General features: G+C 41.4%; 1 protein-coding gene across 1 annotated transcript in view; it reads left to right on the top strand.

Moving 5' to 3' along the window:
• Positions 1-17,739, top strand: part of LOC121567293 (protein furry homolog) — a 207,458-nt gene extending 189,719 nt beyond the window's left edge. Inside the window, exons 63-64 of the mRNA XM_045218226.1 lie at positions 12,980-13,191; positions 16,645-17,739. Coding sequence (XP_045074161.1) covers positions 12,980-13,191; positions 16,645-16,897 — 465 coding nt within the window. The 3' untranslated portion in view covers positions 16,898-17,739. The remainder of the gene's footprint in view (positions 1-12,979; positions 13,192-16,644) is intronic.
• The last annotated feature ends 1,543 nt before the right edge of the window (positions 17,740-19,282 follow it).

Below are 19,282 nucleotides of genomic sequence, written 5' to 3'. Positions count from 1 at the left end.
TCTTCTTTGTGATCCGAACACCTCAAACTTTGATTCGTTTGTCCATAAAACTTTTATCCAATCTTCCTCTGTCCAGTGTCTGTGTTCTTTTGCCCATCTTAATATTTTCATTTTATTGGCCAGTCTGAGATATGGCTTTTTCTTTGCAACTCTGCCTAGAAGGTCAGCATCCCAGAGTCGCCTCTTCACTGTTGATGTTGAGACTGGTGTTTTGCGGGTACTATTTAATGAAGCTGCCAGTTGAGGACCTGTGAGGCATCTGTTTCTCAAACTAGACACTCTAATGTATTTGTCCTCTTGCTCAGTTGTGCACCGGAGCCTCCCACTGCTCTTTCTATTCTGGTTAGAGACAGTTTGCGCTGTTCTGTGAAGGGAGTAGTACACAGCGTTGTACGAGATCTTCAGTTTCTTGGCAATTTCTCGCATGGAATAGCCTTCATTTCTCAGAACAAGAATAGACTGATGAGTTTCAGAAGAAAGTTCTTTGTTTCTGGCCATTTTGATTCTGTAATCGAACCCACAATTGCTGATGCTCCAGATACTCAACTAGTCTCAAGAAGGTCAGTTTTATTGCTTCTTTAATCAGCACAACAGTTTTCAGCTGTGCTAACATAATTGTAAAAGGGTTTTCTAATGATCAGTTAACCTTTTCAAATGATGAACTTGGATTATCAAACACAACATGCCATTGGAACACAGGACTAATGGTTGCTGATAATGGGCCTCTGTACGCCTACAGCGCCTTGCAAAAGTATTCATACCCCTTGGCATTTTTCCTATTTTGTTGCATTACAACCTGTAATTTAAATTGATTTTTATTTGGATTTCATGTAATGGACATACACAAAATAGTCCAAATTTGTGAAGTGGAATGAAAAAAATAACTTGTTTCAAAAAATTCAAAAAAATAAATAACGGAAAGTTGTTGCGTGCATATGTATTCACCCCCTTTGCAATGAAGCCCCTAAATAAGATCTGATGCAACCAATTACCTTCAGAAGTCACATAATTAGTAAAATAAAGTCCACCTATGTGCATAGTGTCATATGATCTGTCACATGATCTCAGTATACATACACCTGTTCTGAAAGGCCCCAGAGTCTGCAACACCACTAAGCAAGGGGCACCACCAAGCAAGCGGCACCATGAAGACCAAGGAGCTCTCCAAACAGGTCAGGGACAAAGTTGTGGAGAAGTACAGATCAGGGTTTGGTTATAAAAACATATCAGAAACTTTGAACATCCCACGGAGCACCATTAAATCCATTATTAAAAAATTGAAAGAATATGGCACCACAACAAACCTGCCAAGAGAGGGCCGCCCACCAAAACTAACGGACCAGGCAAGGAGGGCATTAATCAGAGAGGCAACAAAGAGACCAAAGATAACCCTGAAGGAACTGCAAAGCTCCACAGCGGAGATTGGAGTATCTGTCCATAGGACCACTTTAAGCCGTACACTCCACAGAGCTGGGCTTTACGGAAGAGTGGCCAGAAAAAAGCCATTGCTTAAAGAAGAAAATAAGCAAACATGTTTGGTGTATGTCAAAAAGCATGTGGGAGACTCCCCAAACATATGGAAGAAGGTACTCTGGTCAGATGAGACTAAAATTGAGCTTTTTGGCCATCAAGGAAAACGCTATGTCTGGCGCAAACCCAACACCTCTCATCACCCCGAAAACACCATCCCAGTGAAGCATGGGGGTGGCAGCATCATGCTGTGGGGATGTTTTTCATTGGCAGGGACTGGGAAACTGGTCAGAATTGAAGGACTGATGGATGGTGCTAAATACAGGGAAATTCTTGAGGAAAACCTGTTTCAGTCTTCAAGTTTGTCTTGGAATGGCCTAGTCAAAGCCCAGACCTCAATCCAATTGAGAATCTGTGGCATGACTTAAAGATTGCTGTACACCAGCGGAACCCATCCAACTTGAAGAAGCTGGAGCTGTTTTGCCTTGAAGAATGGGCAAAATCCCAGTGGCTAGATGTGCCAAGCTTATAGAGACATACCCCAAGAGACTTGCAGCTGTAATTACTGCAAAAGGTGGCTCTACAAAGTATTGACTTTGGGGGGGTGAATAGTTATGCACGCTCAAGTTTTCAGTTTTTTTGTCTTATTTCTTGTTTGTTTCACAATAAAAAAAATAGCATCTTCAAAGTGGTAGCCATTTTGTGTAAATCAAATGATACAAAGCCCCAAAAAATCCATTTTAATTCCAGGTTGTAAGGCAACAAAATAGGAAGAATGCCAAGGGGGGTGAATACTTTTGCAAGCCACTGTATGTAGATATTCCATAAAATATCATCCGTTTCCATGTCTACACTGTATTTCTGATCAATTTGATGTTATTTTAATGGACAAATAAATTGCTTTTCTTTCGAAAACAAGTGACCCCAAACGTTTGAACTGTAGTGTGTGTATATTTGTATGTATGTATGTATACTGTTGAAGTCAGAAGTTTACATTACACTTTGGTTGGAGTCATTAAAACTCGTTTTTCAACCACTCAACACATTTCTTGTTAACAAACTATAGTTTTAGCAAGTCAGTTATGACATCTACTTTGTGCATGACACAAGTAATATTTCCAACAATTGTTTACAGATTATTTCACTTATAATTCACTGTATCACAATTCCAGTGGGTCAGAAGTTTACATACACTAAAATGACTGTGCCTTTAAACAGTTTGGAAAAATCCAGAAAATGATGTCATGGCTTTAGAAGCTTCTGATAGGCTAATTGACATAATTTGAGTCAATTGGAGGTGTACCTGTGGATGTATTTCAAGGCCTACCTTCAAATTCAGTGCCTCTTTGCTTGACATCATGGGAATATGAAAAGAAACCAGCCAAGACCTCAGAAAAAGAATATTGTAGACCACAAGTCTGGTTCATCCTTGGGAGCAATTTCCAAACGCCTGAAGGTACCACGTTCATCTGTACAAACAATAGTACGCAAGTATAAACACCATGGGACCACACAGCCGTCATACCGCTCAGGAAGGAGACACGTTCTGTCTCCTAGAGATGAACGTACTTTGGTGCGAAAAGTGCAAATCAATCCCAGAACAACAGCAAAGGACCTTGTGAAGATGCTGGAGGAAACAGGTACAAAAGTATCTATATCCACAGTAAATCGAGTCCTATATCGACATAACCCGAAAGGCCGCTCAGCAAGGAAGAAGCCACTGCTCCAAAACCACCATAAAAAAGCCAGACTACGGTTTGCAAATGCACATGGGGATAAAGATCGTACTTTTTGGAGAAATGTCCTCTGTTCTGATGAAACAAAAATAGAACTGTTTGCCATAATGACCATCGTTATGTTTGGAGGAAAAAGGGGGCATTTGCAAGCCGAAGAACACCATCCCAACCGTGAAGCACGGGGGTGGCAGCATCATGCTGTGGGGGTGCTTTGCTGCAGGAGGGACTGGTGCACTTCACAAAATAGATGGCATCATGAGAAAGGACAATTATGTGGATATATTGAAGCAACATCTCAAGACATCAGTCAGGAAGTTAAAGCTTGGCTGCAAATGGGTCTTCCAAATGGACAATGACCCCAAGCATACTTCCAAATGGCTTAAGGACAACAAAGTCAAGGTATTGGAGTGGCCATCACAAAGCCCTGACCTCAAGCCTATAGAACATTTGTGGGCAGAACTGAAAATGCGTGTGCGAGCAAGGAGGCCTACAAACCTGACTCAGTTACACCAGCTCTGTCAGGAGGAATGGGCCAAAATTCACCCAACTTATTGTGGGAAGCTTGTGGAAGGTTACCCGAAACGTTTGACCCAAGTTAAACAATTTAAAGGCAATGCTACCAAATACTAATTGAGTGTATGTAAACTTCTGACCCTCTGGGAATGTGATAAAATAAATAAAAGCTGAAATAAATCTCTCTCTACTATTATTTTGACATATCACATTCCTAAAATAAAGTGGTGATCCTAACTGACCTAAGACAGGGAATTTTATTAGGATTAAATGTCAGGAATTGTGAAAAACTGAGTTTAAATGTATTTGGCTAAGGTGTATGTAAACTTACGACTTCAACTGTATATATACACACACACACACACACACACACACACACACACACACACACACTCACTACCGGTCAAACATTTTAGAAGTTCAAGATGACGGTCAATCACCCTCGGTCTGGGGCTCCATGCAAGATCTCACCTCATGGGGCATCAATGATCATGAGGAAGGTGAAGGATCAGCCCAGAACGACACGGCAGGACCTGGTCAATGACCTGAAGAGAGCTGGGACCACAGTCTCAAAGAAAACCATTAGTAACACACTACGCCGTCATGGATTAAAATCCTGCAGCGCACGCAAGGTCCCCCTGCTCAAGCCAGCGCATGTCCAGGCCTGTCTGAAGTTTGCCAATGACCATCTGGATGATCCAGAGGAGGAATGGGAGAAGGTCATGTGGTCTGATGAGACAAAAATATAGCTTTTTGGTCTAAACTCCACTTGCCGTGTTTGGAGGAAGAAGAAGGATGAGTACAACCCCAAGAACACCATCCCAACCGTGAAGCATGGAGGTGGAAACATCATTCTTTGGTAATGCTTTTCTGCAAAGGGGACAGGACGACTGCACCGGATTGAGGGGAGGATGGATGGGGCCATGTATCGTGAGATCTTGGCCAACAACCTCCTTCCCTCAGTAAGAGCATTGAAGATGGGTCATGGCTGGGTCTTCCAGCATGACAACGACCCGAAACACACAGCCAGGGCAACTAAGGAGTGGCTCCAGACCTGAACCCAATAGAAAATCTTTGGAGGGAGCTGAAAGTCCGTATTTGTTGCATTATTTTTTCTGTCGTTTCTGGAGGATTAAATTGAAATTGCAACCAACTTTCTATGGCTTGTTTTAGAAATAGTGATATTTGGGAGATTATTTCCTTTTCAAATAACTGAAAGTGAGTGGTTGTAATCTCAATAAAGGGAAAAAGGCCATTCTTGAACATTGGGTGAGACAATCTTACTAATTTCCTAGAGAACCAGTTCGGATTTAAGTATAACTTTTGTATGACTGAAGCTTTTAGTGATAGGTCTAATGCTTTAATATTTAATAATTTCTGTCCTCCGAATTCATATTAATTATTATAGATAAGCCCGTTTAATTTTGTCTGGCTTGCCGTTCCAAATAAAATGGAATCTTTTTTTTCTCATATAATTTAGAAAACTGTTCGCTAGGCGTAGGCAAGACCATAAGCAAATAGGTAAACTGGGATAATACTAAAGAGTTCATCAGAGTGATTTTTCCACAAATTGACAGGTATTTACCTTTCCATGATAGCAAGATCTTATCTATTTTTGCTAACTTTCTATAAAAAAATTTTGAAGTGAGATCATTTATTTCCTTTGGGATATGTATTCTGAGTATATCCACATCACCTTCAGACCATTTTATTGGTAAACTACATGGTAATGTAAAAATTGTATTTTTTTGTTATCCAATACGCAATATAGTACATTTGTCATAATTTGGTTGTAATCCAGAGAGGTTAGTAAATGTATCTAGATCCTCTATGAGGCTGTGGAGGGATTCTAGTTGTGGATTTAAAAGAAAACATGAATCATCAGCGTACAATGACACCTTTGTTTTTAAACCCTGGATTTCTAATCCCCTGATATTATTGTTGGATCTGATTTTAATAGCTAACATCTCGATGGCCATAATAAATAGATATGCCGATAGTGGACAACCTTGTTTCACTCCTCTTGACAGTTTAAAACTTTCTGAGAAATAGCCATTATTTACTATTTTACACCTAGGGTTACTATACATTATTTTGACCCATTTCATAAGAGATTCTCCAAAATTGAAATGCTCCAGGCATTTATATATAAACCCCAGTCGTACTTTATCAAATGCCTTTTCAAAGTCTGCTATGAATAGCAGGCCTGGTTTCCCAGACTTTCCATAGTGTTCTATTGTTTCTAATACTTGCCTTATATTATCTCCAATGTATCTTCCATGTAAAAAACCTGTCTGATTAGAATGAATAATATCCGACAATACCTTTTAATTCTATGTGCTATACATTTTGCTAGAATTTTTGCATCACAACACTGAAGTGTAAGGGGCCTCCAATTTTTTTAATGGACTGGATCTTTATATTTTCCACTTGTATCCTGTTTCAGTAATAATGAGATCTTCTTCTTGAGTGTCAGATAATCTACCATTTACATAGGAGTGGTTAAAACATGCTAATAACGGTCCTCTTAGTATATCAAAAAAGGTTTGGTATACCTCGACTGGTATGCCATCCAACCCTGGAGTTTTCCCGGACTTAATGTCTTTAATTGCATCCAGAAGTTCCTCCTCTGTAATTTAACCTTCACATGAGTCTTTCTGTAGGGCTGTTAATTTTACATTATCAATAGAAGAAAAAAATCTCTACAATTAGCTTCAGTTAGAGGAGATGGAGGCGACTGAAACGAAAACATATGCTTAAAGTACTTTGTTTCTTCCTTCAAAATATAATTTGGTGAATCATGGGTGACTCCGTCAATTGTAACCAGTTTCATTACATTCTTTTTGGTAGCATTCCTATGTTGAAGACAAAAAAATAATTTGGTGAATTTTTCCCCATATTCCATCCAGTTTGCTTTATTTTTATAATATATTACACTTGATCTTTCTTGAATAAGTTTCTCCATTTCTTTTTGTTTTTCCTCTAATTTATTCTGAGCCTCTATGTTACAGTTTTTATTGCCATCTATCTGTTCTGTTAGACTTTCTATTTCCTTTGTTAGTATAAACTCTTTTGACCTAAATTGCTTTTGTTTTCGAGATGAGTACTGAATTGCATGGCCTCTAAAGGCACATTTAAAGGTGTCCCATACAATAAGGGGATTTGCTGTACCTATGTTATGTTCGAAAAAGTTAGTTATAAATTCCTTTGTCCTAGTTAAAAATAAGTTATCATCCAATAGCCTTTGATTAAATTTCCAATATCCTCGCCCACGTGGAAATTCAGTAAGAGTAATGTATATGCCAATTATATGATGGTCCGACCGCATTCTGTCCCCTATCAACACTTTTTTATATTTTGGTGCCAACGAGAATGAGATAAGAAAGAAGTCATGACGACTAGCTTGATTGAGTCTCCGCCATGTATATCTCACTAGATCAGGATATTTAAGCCTCCATATATCTACTAGTTCTAATGTATCCATGACATTCACGATTTCCTTAAGAGCATGTGGGTGATTGTTTGTGGTGTGATTTCCTTTACGGTCCATTGAGCTATTTAAAACAGTATTATAATCCCCCACCATAATAATATTGTCTTGAATTGCTTGCAGGGTTGATAATTTATTATATATATTGTCAAAGAAGTGTGGATCATCATTATTTGGTCCGTAAAGGTTAATGAGCCATATATGTTTATGGTCCAATAACATATTTAAAATAATCCATCTACCTTGCGTATCTATTTGGAGAATTTGCACATTCGGATCAAAATTACTATTAATTAATATCATCACCCCTTTTGAATTTCTTTGCCCATGGGAGAAGTATATTTCCCCCCCATTCCTTTTTCCACGCAACTTCATCTAGAATTGTTGAATGAGTTTCCTGTAAACAATAGATATTATATTCCTTCTCTTTGAGCCATGTAAATATAGTTCTTATTTTGTTATTATCAGCTAAGCCATTACAATTATAACTGGCTATACTTATTTCACCATACACCATAATGAGATACAAGTTTCAAGTCTATTTATTATTATATATGTTTGTAAATTTACCAATACAAAATACCGTAATGATTGAGTGTCCATATACAGTGGGGAGAACAAGTATTTGATACACTGCCGATTTTGCAGGTTTTCCTACATACAAAGCATGTAGAGGTCTGTAATTTTTATCATAGGTACACTTCAACTGTGAGAGACGACAAAAATCAACAAAAATCCAGAAAAACACATTGTATGATTTTTAAGTAATTAATTTGCATTTTATTGCATGACATAAGTATTTGATCACCTACCAACCAGTAAGAATTCCGGCTCTCACAGACCTGTTAGTTTTTCTTTAAGAAGCCCTCCTGTTCTCCACTCATTACCTGTATTAACTGCACCTGTTTGAACTCGTTACCTGTATAAAAGACACCTGTCCACGCACTCAATCAAACAGACTCCAACCTCTCCACAATGGCCAAGACCAGAGAGCTGTGTAAGGACATCAGGGATAAAATTGTAGACTTGCACAAGGCTGGGATGGGCTACAGGACAATAGGCAAGCAGCTTGGTGAGAAGGCAACAACTGTTGGCGCAATTATTAGAAAATGGAAGAAGTTCAAGATGACGGTCAATCACCCTCGGTCTGGGGCTCCATGCAAGATCTCACCTCATGGGGCATCAATGATCATGAGGAAGGTGAAGGATCAGCCCAGAACGACACGGCAGGACCTGGTCAATGACCTGAAGAGAGCTGGGACCACAGTCTCAAAGAAAACCATTAGTAACACACTACGCCGTCATGGATTAAAATCCTGCAGCGCACGCAAGGTCCCCCTGCTCAAGCCAGCGCATGTCCAGGCCCGTCTGAAGTTTGCCAATGACCATCTGGTTGATCCAGAGGAGGAATGGGAGAAGGTCATGTGGTCTGATGAGACAAAAATAGAGCTTTTTGGTCTAAACTCCACTCGCCGTGTTTGGAGGAAGAAGAAGGATGAGTACAACCCCAAGAACACCATCCCAACCGTGAAGCATGGAGGTGGAAACTTGATTCTTTGGGGATGCTTTTCTGCAATGGGGACAGGACGACTGCACTGTATTGAGGGGAGGATGGATGGGGCCATGTATCGTGAGATCTTGGCCAACAACCTCCTTCCCTCAGTAAGAGCATTGAAGTTGGGTCGTGGCTGGGTCTTCCAGCATGACAACGACCCGAAACACACAGCCAGCGCAACTAAGGAGTGGCTCCGTAAGAAGCATCTTAAGGTCCTGGAGTGGCCTAGCCAGTCTCCAGACCTGAACCCAATAGAACATCTTTGGAGGGAGCTGAAAGTCCGTATTGCCCATTGACAGCCCCGAAACCTGAAGGATCTGGAGAAGGTCTGTATGGAGGAGTGGGCCAAAATCCCTGCTGCAGTGTGTGCAAACCTGGTCAAGACCTACAGGAAACATATGATCTCTGTAATTGCAAACAAAGGTTTCTGTACCAAATATTAAGTTCTGCTTTTCTGATGTATCAAATTCTTATGTCATGCAATAAAATGCAAATGACTTACTTAAAAATCAAATACTTAAAAATCATACAATGTGATTTTCTGGATTTTTGTTTTAGATTCCGTCTCTCACAGTTGAAGTGTACCTATGATAAAAATTACAGACCTCTACATGTTTTGTAAGTAGGAAAACCTGCAAAATCGGCAGTGTATCAAATACTTGTTCTCCCCACTGTAGCTGTACCGTGATATTTGCATTGCTACTAAGTAACCCTTAAATTGTTCTCCACTAATTCCCCCGCTAAAGCTCCTCCCCATCCCAAGTTGAGCCGTCATCCCAGTGATCGGCATCCCACCCACGTCCCTCCGGATCCCTAGGGCCCTGAGAGGCCAGGACCCATCCATCGACAACAGGACACAGTGCCACCCACAAAACAGAAGCAGATTAACCGCCAAAAGCATTTCCAATGCTGTCACCTCTATATATGTATATAGCTATTTAAAAATATATATCTATTCAAATATCCTGCATATCTTATTTTCCATCATTATCAATTAATATGCGTAACAATGTCGGCAGTTCATGTGCAGGATCTCAACATACAACCCGGATTGCCATTGTATTAGATTTAATTTATTGACAAGCAATTATTATCCTAGCAAATAATTACCACGGTCCATCCCATACCCCCCTCTCTGATTGTCAGAGTATGACCCCCTCCCCATGGGTTACTGCAGCCAGTGTTGACAGCACTGCCACTACCTGGGTGGGGGTACCCCACCGGAATCCCAACCGGCTAGGTACAAGGTCGTCAAGGTTCTCATTAGCAGCTTTGAGAATTTCCTTGTATATAATGCTCTCCCATCAGGGGGCTCTGGCTTTGTATGACCAACCCTGCCAGGCAGGCTCAGAATCCTGAGGTGGCGGTGCTGCTCAAGTAGGTCTCTGACCGCATTTATTTCTCTGTTTAGGCTGCATACTCACAGCAGGTCCATAAAACAGATGGGAACTTCTCTTTGGTGTATGGGTCGCTCAGGTGGGTGTCCAGGATATAGGGTTTGGGATCTTTCCATCATGATAGGACAATAAAAAGTTAGATTAGATGTATACTATATTTAAAAATGTATATCCCTCATCTACACAAAATTGAAAGCTCTCTCTCACTACCCCTGCTCATAGACACCCGTCGGCTCTGTGATATGCAACCATTTCCCCTCTCACTCACTTAACGCTGCACCCTTCCAAACACAAAAATGCACACCACATGGTTGACTGCGGAGGAAATGGGCCAAGTGCAAACGCACCCGCATCCCACACCTGCCACAAGGGGGAAAGGACGCCAGGGAGAACACAGGACCAACCACAACAACCGCCCGCCAAAACAACAATTGCCCAGCAAAAAAGCCATGTTCTAATTAGTTGTATGTTAAGATGTATTATTTTGCTTGTTATCTGTTCTTGTTATATCATTTTATCATTTTTTTTTAATACTATAGTTACTATAAATGTTCTTTAATATTACAATCCCTATCATTGCTAGTATTGGGTATTCCATTATTCAACTCCTCTATTACAACTTTTAGAATAGCCATGGAGTAGTCTTTGTGTCTCTGAACATTTGGTTGTCAATATATAGTTTATCGACCACCAGTGCAACACGTTTCTCTTTTAATCTATTTTCCTTGAAGATTGGATACAGAACTTTGCACCTTTCTGCAATCTCCCTCGGGAACTGATCATTCATGCCTATTTTCGTGCCAGCAAGTCTTTTACCTAGGCTTTTAACCATTGCTTTATCCTTAAAAAAATGCAAATTTGGCAACGATTGGGCGATCATATTTCTGTCCTCTTTGTCCGAAACGGTGTACACGTTCGAGTTGGATTTTATCGACAGCCTCGAGTGGGATTTGAAGCGCCATATGCAGGAAGTCCTTCATAATATTCTCGGTTATTTCTCCCTCCTTTTCCTGAATACCCGTAAGTACTAGATTTTCTCTCATCGATCTAGTTTGGCTTCTCTCAGAAGGTTGTTCTCCTTTTTAAGTTCCCTAACGTCCGTTTCCATCTTAGTGACTGTCACTTTAAATTTTTTGGTTTCTTTTTCCATTATCGCAGCTTTTTCGTCAATCATTTCAAGACTCGCTTTCAACTCTTTTACGTCCTTTCTATTCAATTCTAGTATGCCCAATTTGTCATTTATCGACTTCAACGGGTCGCTTTCCACACTTACCAGTCCCAGTGGTGAAAAGCATATATCATCTGTATCAGTCGACGAGTCGCGTTTTCTCTTGGGGATTGGTACTCCTCGTTTATCTTCCGCCATGTTTGGGTGTTGCGTGTTGTTGTAATATTTGTCGATATATTTATCTAGCCTTTATCTAGCCTGTTTTGTGTTATTATCCAGATTGAATTTTATTTACTGCGAATATATGAAATGCTAATATTATTCTAACTTACTGATTTTGAATATTATGTTTTTATCTTGAGGTGGTTTGTACCGCTTTCTATTCAATACGCCATCTTGTAGCGAGTGGGAGACTTTAGTTGGTTAAACGTTTTTCTACATTATGCATTTGTAAGTACATTATTTACCGTGGTGAATGTATCAAACCAGTTGCCTTGATAAGTATTTTGTTGTTGTACACTATCCTCAAACAATAGCATGGTATTTTTTCGCTGTATTAGCTACTGTAAATTGGACACTGCAGTTAGATTAACATCCATTTAAGCGCTCTGATGATGTAAGACATGTCTATGTCCCAGAAAGTTGGCTGTTTACAACGCCATTCTAGTCACATATCGCATATTGATCCTGTAGAGGTTAATTATCTCACATCTCGGAAAAGATTTGTAATGTTGTACTTCTTGTTGACAAAATCTGTGCTAAAGTTGGGTTTTTGAGCTAGCGCCCAATAGACTCCCATTCACTCCTTTAAGGAGAGTGCTCCTTGTCCCAGAATCGCCCAGTATGTTTCCCATCTCCTCAAAAGTATATCTGCCGTTGCGAATGTCAATGTTCGCACTGTGAGGCACATCAGTCTGCAGGTTGAAAATTGTGAGATTGTAGACTCCTAAATTAATAGTACAGCTAACTAGCTACTTTACATGCTGATATTGTCTTTGGTATTATTGTGTGTAGCTACGTTTGCTAGCCACCTAGCTAGCCAGCCCATAGAGAGAGCATTGCATTGTGGATTTTGTAGTCTACTTGACCTGCAACAAATTTCCAAAGATTTTCCATGTTGCTACCAACCTTATTATAACGCCAAAATTAAACATAATTAAACATCACAAAAAATATTGTTCTCACATATTAGTGTTATTTAACACTGTAAATTAAAGGAATGAGTGGATTTTTCCTTAAAGGCAATAGATGTATTATCTATCCCTACCTCATGGGTTTACTGATGTGTAAAAAGCATGTATTACTACTACATTTATTATTATAATATTAAAATGCCAGTTAACAGACTTTTTTACCCAAAGCAACTTGGAGTATTGTCTGCATACATGGCTAGCCCCAGTGGGAATTGAACCCATGACCCTGATGACTAAGTGAGCCACACTTTTATTGAATGGACTGTGTGGTCCTGTCATTGGTGGGATCTGAACCTCGGTCTCCCACTCAGGAAACCAATGTCTTAACCATTAGGCCAAGAGGAAATGACCTCTTGAACCGAAGGTGACACTGATTTTAAGTCACAGTCAGGGCTACCTCATCCAGAGAGCGTGAGTCTGACTCACCTCCGCTACACTTCCTCTCTCTCTCCCTCAGCTGATGAATATGTCCAGAGAGCTGAACGAGCTGAAGGGCAGTCTGCAGGCTGCAGCAGCCTCCGTGACTTCCAGTGACCTCCAGGCTGCCCAGGAGACATCCTCCTCTTCTGAGCCCACCTTCCTCTCGTCTGAGGCGGCCGTACAAGCCGTCTTGGACGCCCTGAAGAACCACGAGTTCACCACATCCATCTGCTACATCCGCGAGTGCAGGTAAAGACAAAGAGAAAATGGTATATTGCACTATATCTGAGTGTTGTGTTCCCGTTGTTTGGATCGTCTTGAACTGATTGTCCGGGCTGTAACCTCGTTCGTACTAAATAAATCAAAATGATCAACCGTTGTTGATTGGAAATGAAAAAAGCCATAATAAAGCCACAATAATGCTTATATATACAGTGCATTCGGAAAGTATTCAGACCTCTTCCCTTTTCCCAAATTTTGTTACGTTACAGCCTTATTCTAAAATTGATTAAATCGTTTTTTTCCCCATCAATCTAAAGACAATACCCCATAATGATAAAGCAAAAACTGGTTTTTAGAAATGTTATCAAATTTATTACAAATAAAAAATGGAAATATCACATTTATATAAGTATTCAGACCCTTTACTCAGTACTTTGTTGAAGCACCTTTGGCAGCAATTACAGCCTCGAGTCTTCTTGCGTATGACACTACAAGCTTGGCACACATTTATTGGGGAGTTTCTCCCATTCTTCTCTGCAGATCCTCTCAACCTCTGTCAGGTTGGATGGGGAGCGTTTGCTGCACAGCTATTTTCAGGTCTCTCCAGAGATGTTAGATCGGGTTCAAGTCCGGGCTCTGGCTGGGCCACTCAAGGACATTCAGAGACTTGTCCCGAAGCCACTCCTGCGTTGTCTTGGCTTTGTGCTTAGGGTCGTTGACCTGTTGGAAGATGAACCTTCGCCCCAGTCTGAAGTCCTGAGCGCTCTGGAGCAGGTTTTCATCAAGGATCTTTCTGTACTTTGCTCCGTTCATCTTTGCCTCGATCCTGACTAGTCTCCCAGTCCCTGCCACTGAAAAACATCCCCACAGCATGATGCTGCCACCACCATGCTTCACCGTAGGGATGGTTCCAGGTTTACTCCAGACGTGACGCTTGGCATTCAGGCCAAAGAGTTTAATCTTGGTTTCATCAGACCAGACAATCTTGTTTCTCATGGTCTGAGAGTCCTTAAGGTGCCTTTTGCCAAACTCCAAGCGGGCTGTCATGTGCCTTTTACTGAGGAGTGGCTTCCCTCTGGCCACTCTACCATAAAGGCTGATTGGTGGAGTGCTGCAGAGATGGTTGTCCTTCTGGAAGGTTCTCCCATCTCCACAGAGGAGCTCTGGAGCTCTGTCAGAGTGACCATCGGGTTCTTGGTTTGCTCAGTTTGGCCGGGCGGCCAGCTCTAGGAAGAGTCTTGGTTGCTTCAAATTTCTTTCATTTAAGAATGATGGAGGCCGCTGTGTTCTTGGGGACCTTCAATGTTGCAGAAATGTTTTGGTACCCTTCACCAGATCTGTGCCTCAACACAATCCTGTCTCGGAGCTCTACGGACAATTCCTTCGACCTCATGGCTTAGTTTTTGCTCTGACATGCACTGTGGGACCTTATATAGACAGGTGTGTGCCTTTCCAAATCATGTCCAATCAATTGAATTTACCACAGGTGGACTCCAATCAAGTTGTAAAAACATCTCAAGGATGATCAATGGAAACAGGATGCACCTGAGCTCAATTTCGCGTCTCATAGCAAAGGGTCTGAATACTTATGTAAATAATGTATTTCTATTTTGTATTTTTAATACATTTGCTAAAATTTATAAAAACCTGTTTTCGCTTTGTCATTATGTGGAATTGTGTGTAGATTGCAGAGAAGAAGAAAAATATTTAATCCATTTTAGAATAAGGCTGTAACTTAACAAAATGTGGAAAAAGTCAAGGGGTCTGAATACTTTCCGAAGGCACTGTATATATACACATTAAAATACAAAAACTCACAGTCATGGGAAGCACAAATATAACTTTACAAATCACCCAGAAAAACAGTTACATTCCTCCACAAATAAGTCCCCAATCAATACTATACATTTCCCGAATGGCACCAGAACATCAAGATTAAATGTATTTTGAATTTTGTTCCAGCAATACGGTGCATTAAAACTAAAAGCAGATTTACCTAGCTCGGTGGAGACCCTAGGAACTTCAAACCTGTGAACGGGTTAGGCAACGCAGGTGTCTATACTTCAATAGCAAAGTTAGATAAGACGGAAGTTTATGAAGTAGGGCCTTGTAAACAAAAAGGGAGTAATGTAGAGATCTACAGGTCTTTAGCGAAGTCCAGCCAACCTTTTGATACAGGATACAGTGATGAGTATCAAAACTGTCACCTGTAACAAAACAAAGGGCGCTATGGTAGATGGCTTCCAAAGGTTTAAGAGTAGTAACAGCTGCACTTTGATAAATAATATCACCATAATCAAGAACAGATAAAAAGGTTGACTCAATAATATGCTTCCTACTGCTTAGAGAAATCCACAATCTGTTTCTGTAGAAAAAGCCAACTTTAAATCTTAGCTTCTTAACCAGCTCATCTATGTTTTCTAAACGTCAATTCCATATCAATCCAAATCCCTAAGTATTTATATGCTGTAGTTGTGACACAGCCAGACTGTAGTTTTGACACAGCCAGACTGTAGTTGTGACACAGCCAGACTGTAGTTGTGACACAGCCAGAATGTAGTTGTGACACAGCCAGACTGTAGTTGTGACACAGCCAGACTGTAGTTGTGACACAGCCAGACTGTAGTTTTGACACAGCCAGACTGTAGTTGTGACACAGCCAGACTGTAGTTGTGACACAGCCAGACTGTAGTTGTGACACAGCCAGACTGTAGTTGTGACACAGCCAGACTGTAGTTGTGACACAGCCAGACTGTAGTTTTGACACAGCCAGACTGTAGTTTTGACACAGCCAGACTGTAGTTGTGACACAGCCAGACTGTAGTTGTGACACAGCCAGAATGTAGTTGTGACACAGCCAGACTGTAGTTGTGACACAGCCAGACTGTAGTTTTGACACAGCCAGACTGTAGTTTTGACACAGCCAGACTGTAGTTGTGACACAGCCAGACTGTAGTTTTGACACAGCCAGACTGTAGTTGTGACACAGCCAGACTGTAGTTGTGACACAGCCAGACTGTAGTTGTGACACAGCCAGACTGTAGTTGTGACACAGCCAGACTGTAGTTGTGACACAGCCAGACTGTAGTTGTGACACAGCCAGACTGTAGTTGTGACACAGCCAGACTGTAGTTGTGACACATTACATTTAAATTTTAGTAATTTAGCAGACGCTCTTATCCAGAGCGACTTACAGTTAGTGAGTGCATACATTATTTTTTTATTTTTCATACTGGCCCCCCGTGGGAATCGAACCCACAACCCTGGCATTGCAAACGCCATGCTCTACCAACTGAGCTACATTCCTGCCGGAATTGTAATTCCTATCATGCTTATAAATAATACTAACTTGTTATTTGTTATTTATGTAAATAATTTATTACGCTTTTAAGAAAGTTATTATAAAGTGTTACCAAATTATGAAGTTGAGAGTTACATATAATTCAGGTTCATGATGGTAACTGCTTATTTTGTCTGCAGGAGGATGTGGCCCAGTGACATTTTCGGCAGCAGCTCTGAGGACGAGACCCAGACGTTGCTGAACATCTACTTCAGACACCAGACGCTGGGCCAGATGGGCACCTTTGCACTGGTGGGCTCTAAGCAGGACCTCTCTGAGATCTGCGTCAAGCTGATGGAGCTCAACGGGGAGATCAGGGACATGATACGCCGGCCCCAGGGCTACCGAGCCACCTTTCTCACAGACTCCAGTGTGTCTGGCTCCAGTCTCTGACACGCAGGAGGAATGCTGTGCCTGACTCCAGGACCTGTTCCAGGCCCCAGTCCCAGCCCAACCTGAGCCCCCAGCCTTAGCCCCAGTTCACTGCCCTGCCCCAGCCTCAACACCAGCCCTATAGCCTAGCCCCAACCCCAGCTCACTGCCCTGCCACAGCCCTATACCCTATCATTATTAGCCCCAGCCTCCATCCTCAGCCCCTGTCCACTACGCTGCTCCAGCCCTTCACCCTACTCCTACCCTGGGTATGCTGCTATGGTTACCGTGGTCACAGCAAGCTCTCTTTTCTCCCCCGGGAAAACTGAAGTCCTCGTGTCCCTTCTCAGAGTAGAGGGCCCTCAGGATGTACCCCTGTTCAGCTCTCCAGATGTGCAGCAGTACTGTGGGTGTGAACGTGACGAACCAAGACTTTGCTCTTAGAAACAATCCTTAGCTTTTATTGAACTAATATTTATGGATAACATCACACAGCGGCAACTTGCTACTGAGGTCAATGACTTTCACGTCTAACAGAAGACATACCAAAGTTACAATTAACCTATTCTTCTGCTGAGTATCTGTTATTTAAAATGTTTAAGGGAAAATGTGCAATGCTTCACAGAAGTGAGACTTTTACTGTATCATGAGGATTTTAGTGCTTTTCACTACTTGAATATTATGTATTACAGGCGAAATTATGCTGAATTTGTTTAAATAGACAGCCTGTGTGTGTATGTGAAACTGACTGTAACCAGACTACCATCCATGAACACTGCAAAGCACAGATATACTGTAAATACAGTGGGGAGAACAAGTATTTGATACACTGATTTTGCAGGGTTTCCTACTTACAAAGCATGTAGAGGTCTGTAATTTTTATCATAGGTACACTTCAACTGTGAGAGACGGAATCTAAAACAAAAATCCAGAAAATCACATTGTATGATTTTTAAGTAATTAATTTGCATTTTATTGCATGACATAAGTATTTGATCACCTACCAACCAGTAAGAATTCCGGCTCTCACAGACCTGTTAGTTTTTCTTTAAGAAGCCCTCCTGTTCTCCACTCATTACCTGTATTAACTGCACCTGTTTGAACTCGTTACCTGTATAAAAGACACCTGTCCACACACTCAATCAAACAGACTCCAACCTCTCCACAATGGCCAAGACCAGAGAGCTGTGTAAGTTCAAGATGACGGCCAATCACCCTCGGTCTGGGGCTCCATGCAAGATCTCACCTCGTGGGGCATCAATGATCATGAGGAAGTTGAGGGATCAGCCCAGAACTACACGGCAGGACCTGGTCAATGACCTGAAGAGAGCTGGGACCACAGTCTCAAAGAAAACCATTAGTAACACACTACGCCGTCATGGATTAAAATCCTGCAGCGCACGCAAGGTCCCCCTGCTCAAGCCAGCGCATGTCCAGGCCCGTCTGAAGTTTGCCAATGACCATCTGGATGATCCAGAGGAGGAATGGGAGAAGGTCATGTGGTCTGTTGAGACAAAAATAGAGCTATTTGGTCTAAACTCCACTCGCCGTGTTTGGAGGAAGAAGAAGGAAGAGTACAACCCCAAGAACACCATCCCAACCATGAAGCATGGAGGTGGAAACATCATTCTTTGGGGATGCTTTTCTGCAAAGGGGACAGGACGACTGCACCGTATTGAGGAGAGGATGGATGGGGCCATGTATCGCGAGATCTTGGCCAACAACCTCCTTCCCTCAGTAAGAGCATTGAAGATGGGTCGTGGCTGGATATTCCAGCATGACAACGACCCGAAACAAACAGCCAGGGCAACTAAGGAGTGGCTCCGTAAGAAGCATCTCAAGATCCTGGAGTGGCCTAGCCAGTCTCCAGACCGGAACCCAATAGAAAATCTTTGGAGGGAGCTGAAAGTCCGTATTGCCCAGCGACAGCCCCGAAACCTGAAGGATCTGGAGAAGGTCTGTATGGAGGAGTGGGCCAAAATCCCTGCTGTAGTGTTCAAACCTGGTCAAGACCTACAGGAAACGTATGATCTCTGTAATTGCAAACAAAGGTTTCTGTACCAAATATTAAGTTCTGCTTTTCTGATGTATCAAATAGTTATGTCATGCAATAAAATGCAAATGAATTACATAAAAATCATACAATGTGATTTTCTGGATTTTTGTTTTAGATTCCGTCTCTCACAGTTGAAGTGTACCTATGATAAAAATTACATACCTCTACATGCTTTGTAAGTAGGAAAACCTGCAAAATCGGCAGTGAATCAAATACTTGTTCTCCCCACACTATACATATAGATTTAAATGCTCAACTGCTCTGATATGCTGTATATCTACTGTCTCGAGGACCTAGATACCACATTGGGCTAGCTGTTGCTTAAAACGTTATTTACAAATGTTCGCTTT

The sequence above is a fragment of the Coregonus clupeaformis genome, chromosome 6 (genome assembly GCF_020615455.1).
Source record: "Coregonus clupeaformis isolate EN_2021a chromosome 6, ASM2061545v1, whole genome shotgun sequence".
NCBI lineage: Eukaryota > Metazoa > Chordata > Actinopteri > Salmoniformes > Salmonidae > Coregonus > Coregonus clupeaformis.
The sequence above is the reverse complement of the archived record's forward strand: the minus strand, read 5'-3'. Positions and strand labels throughout refer to the sequence as shown.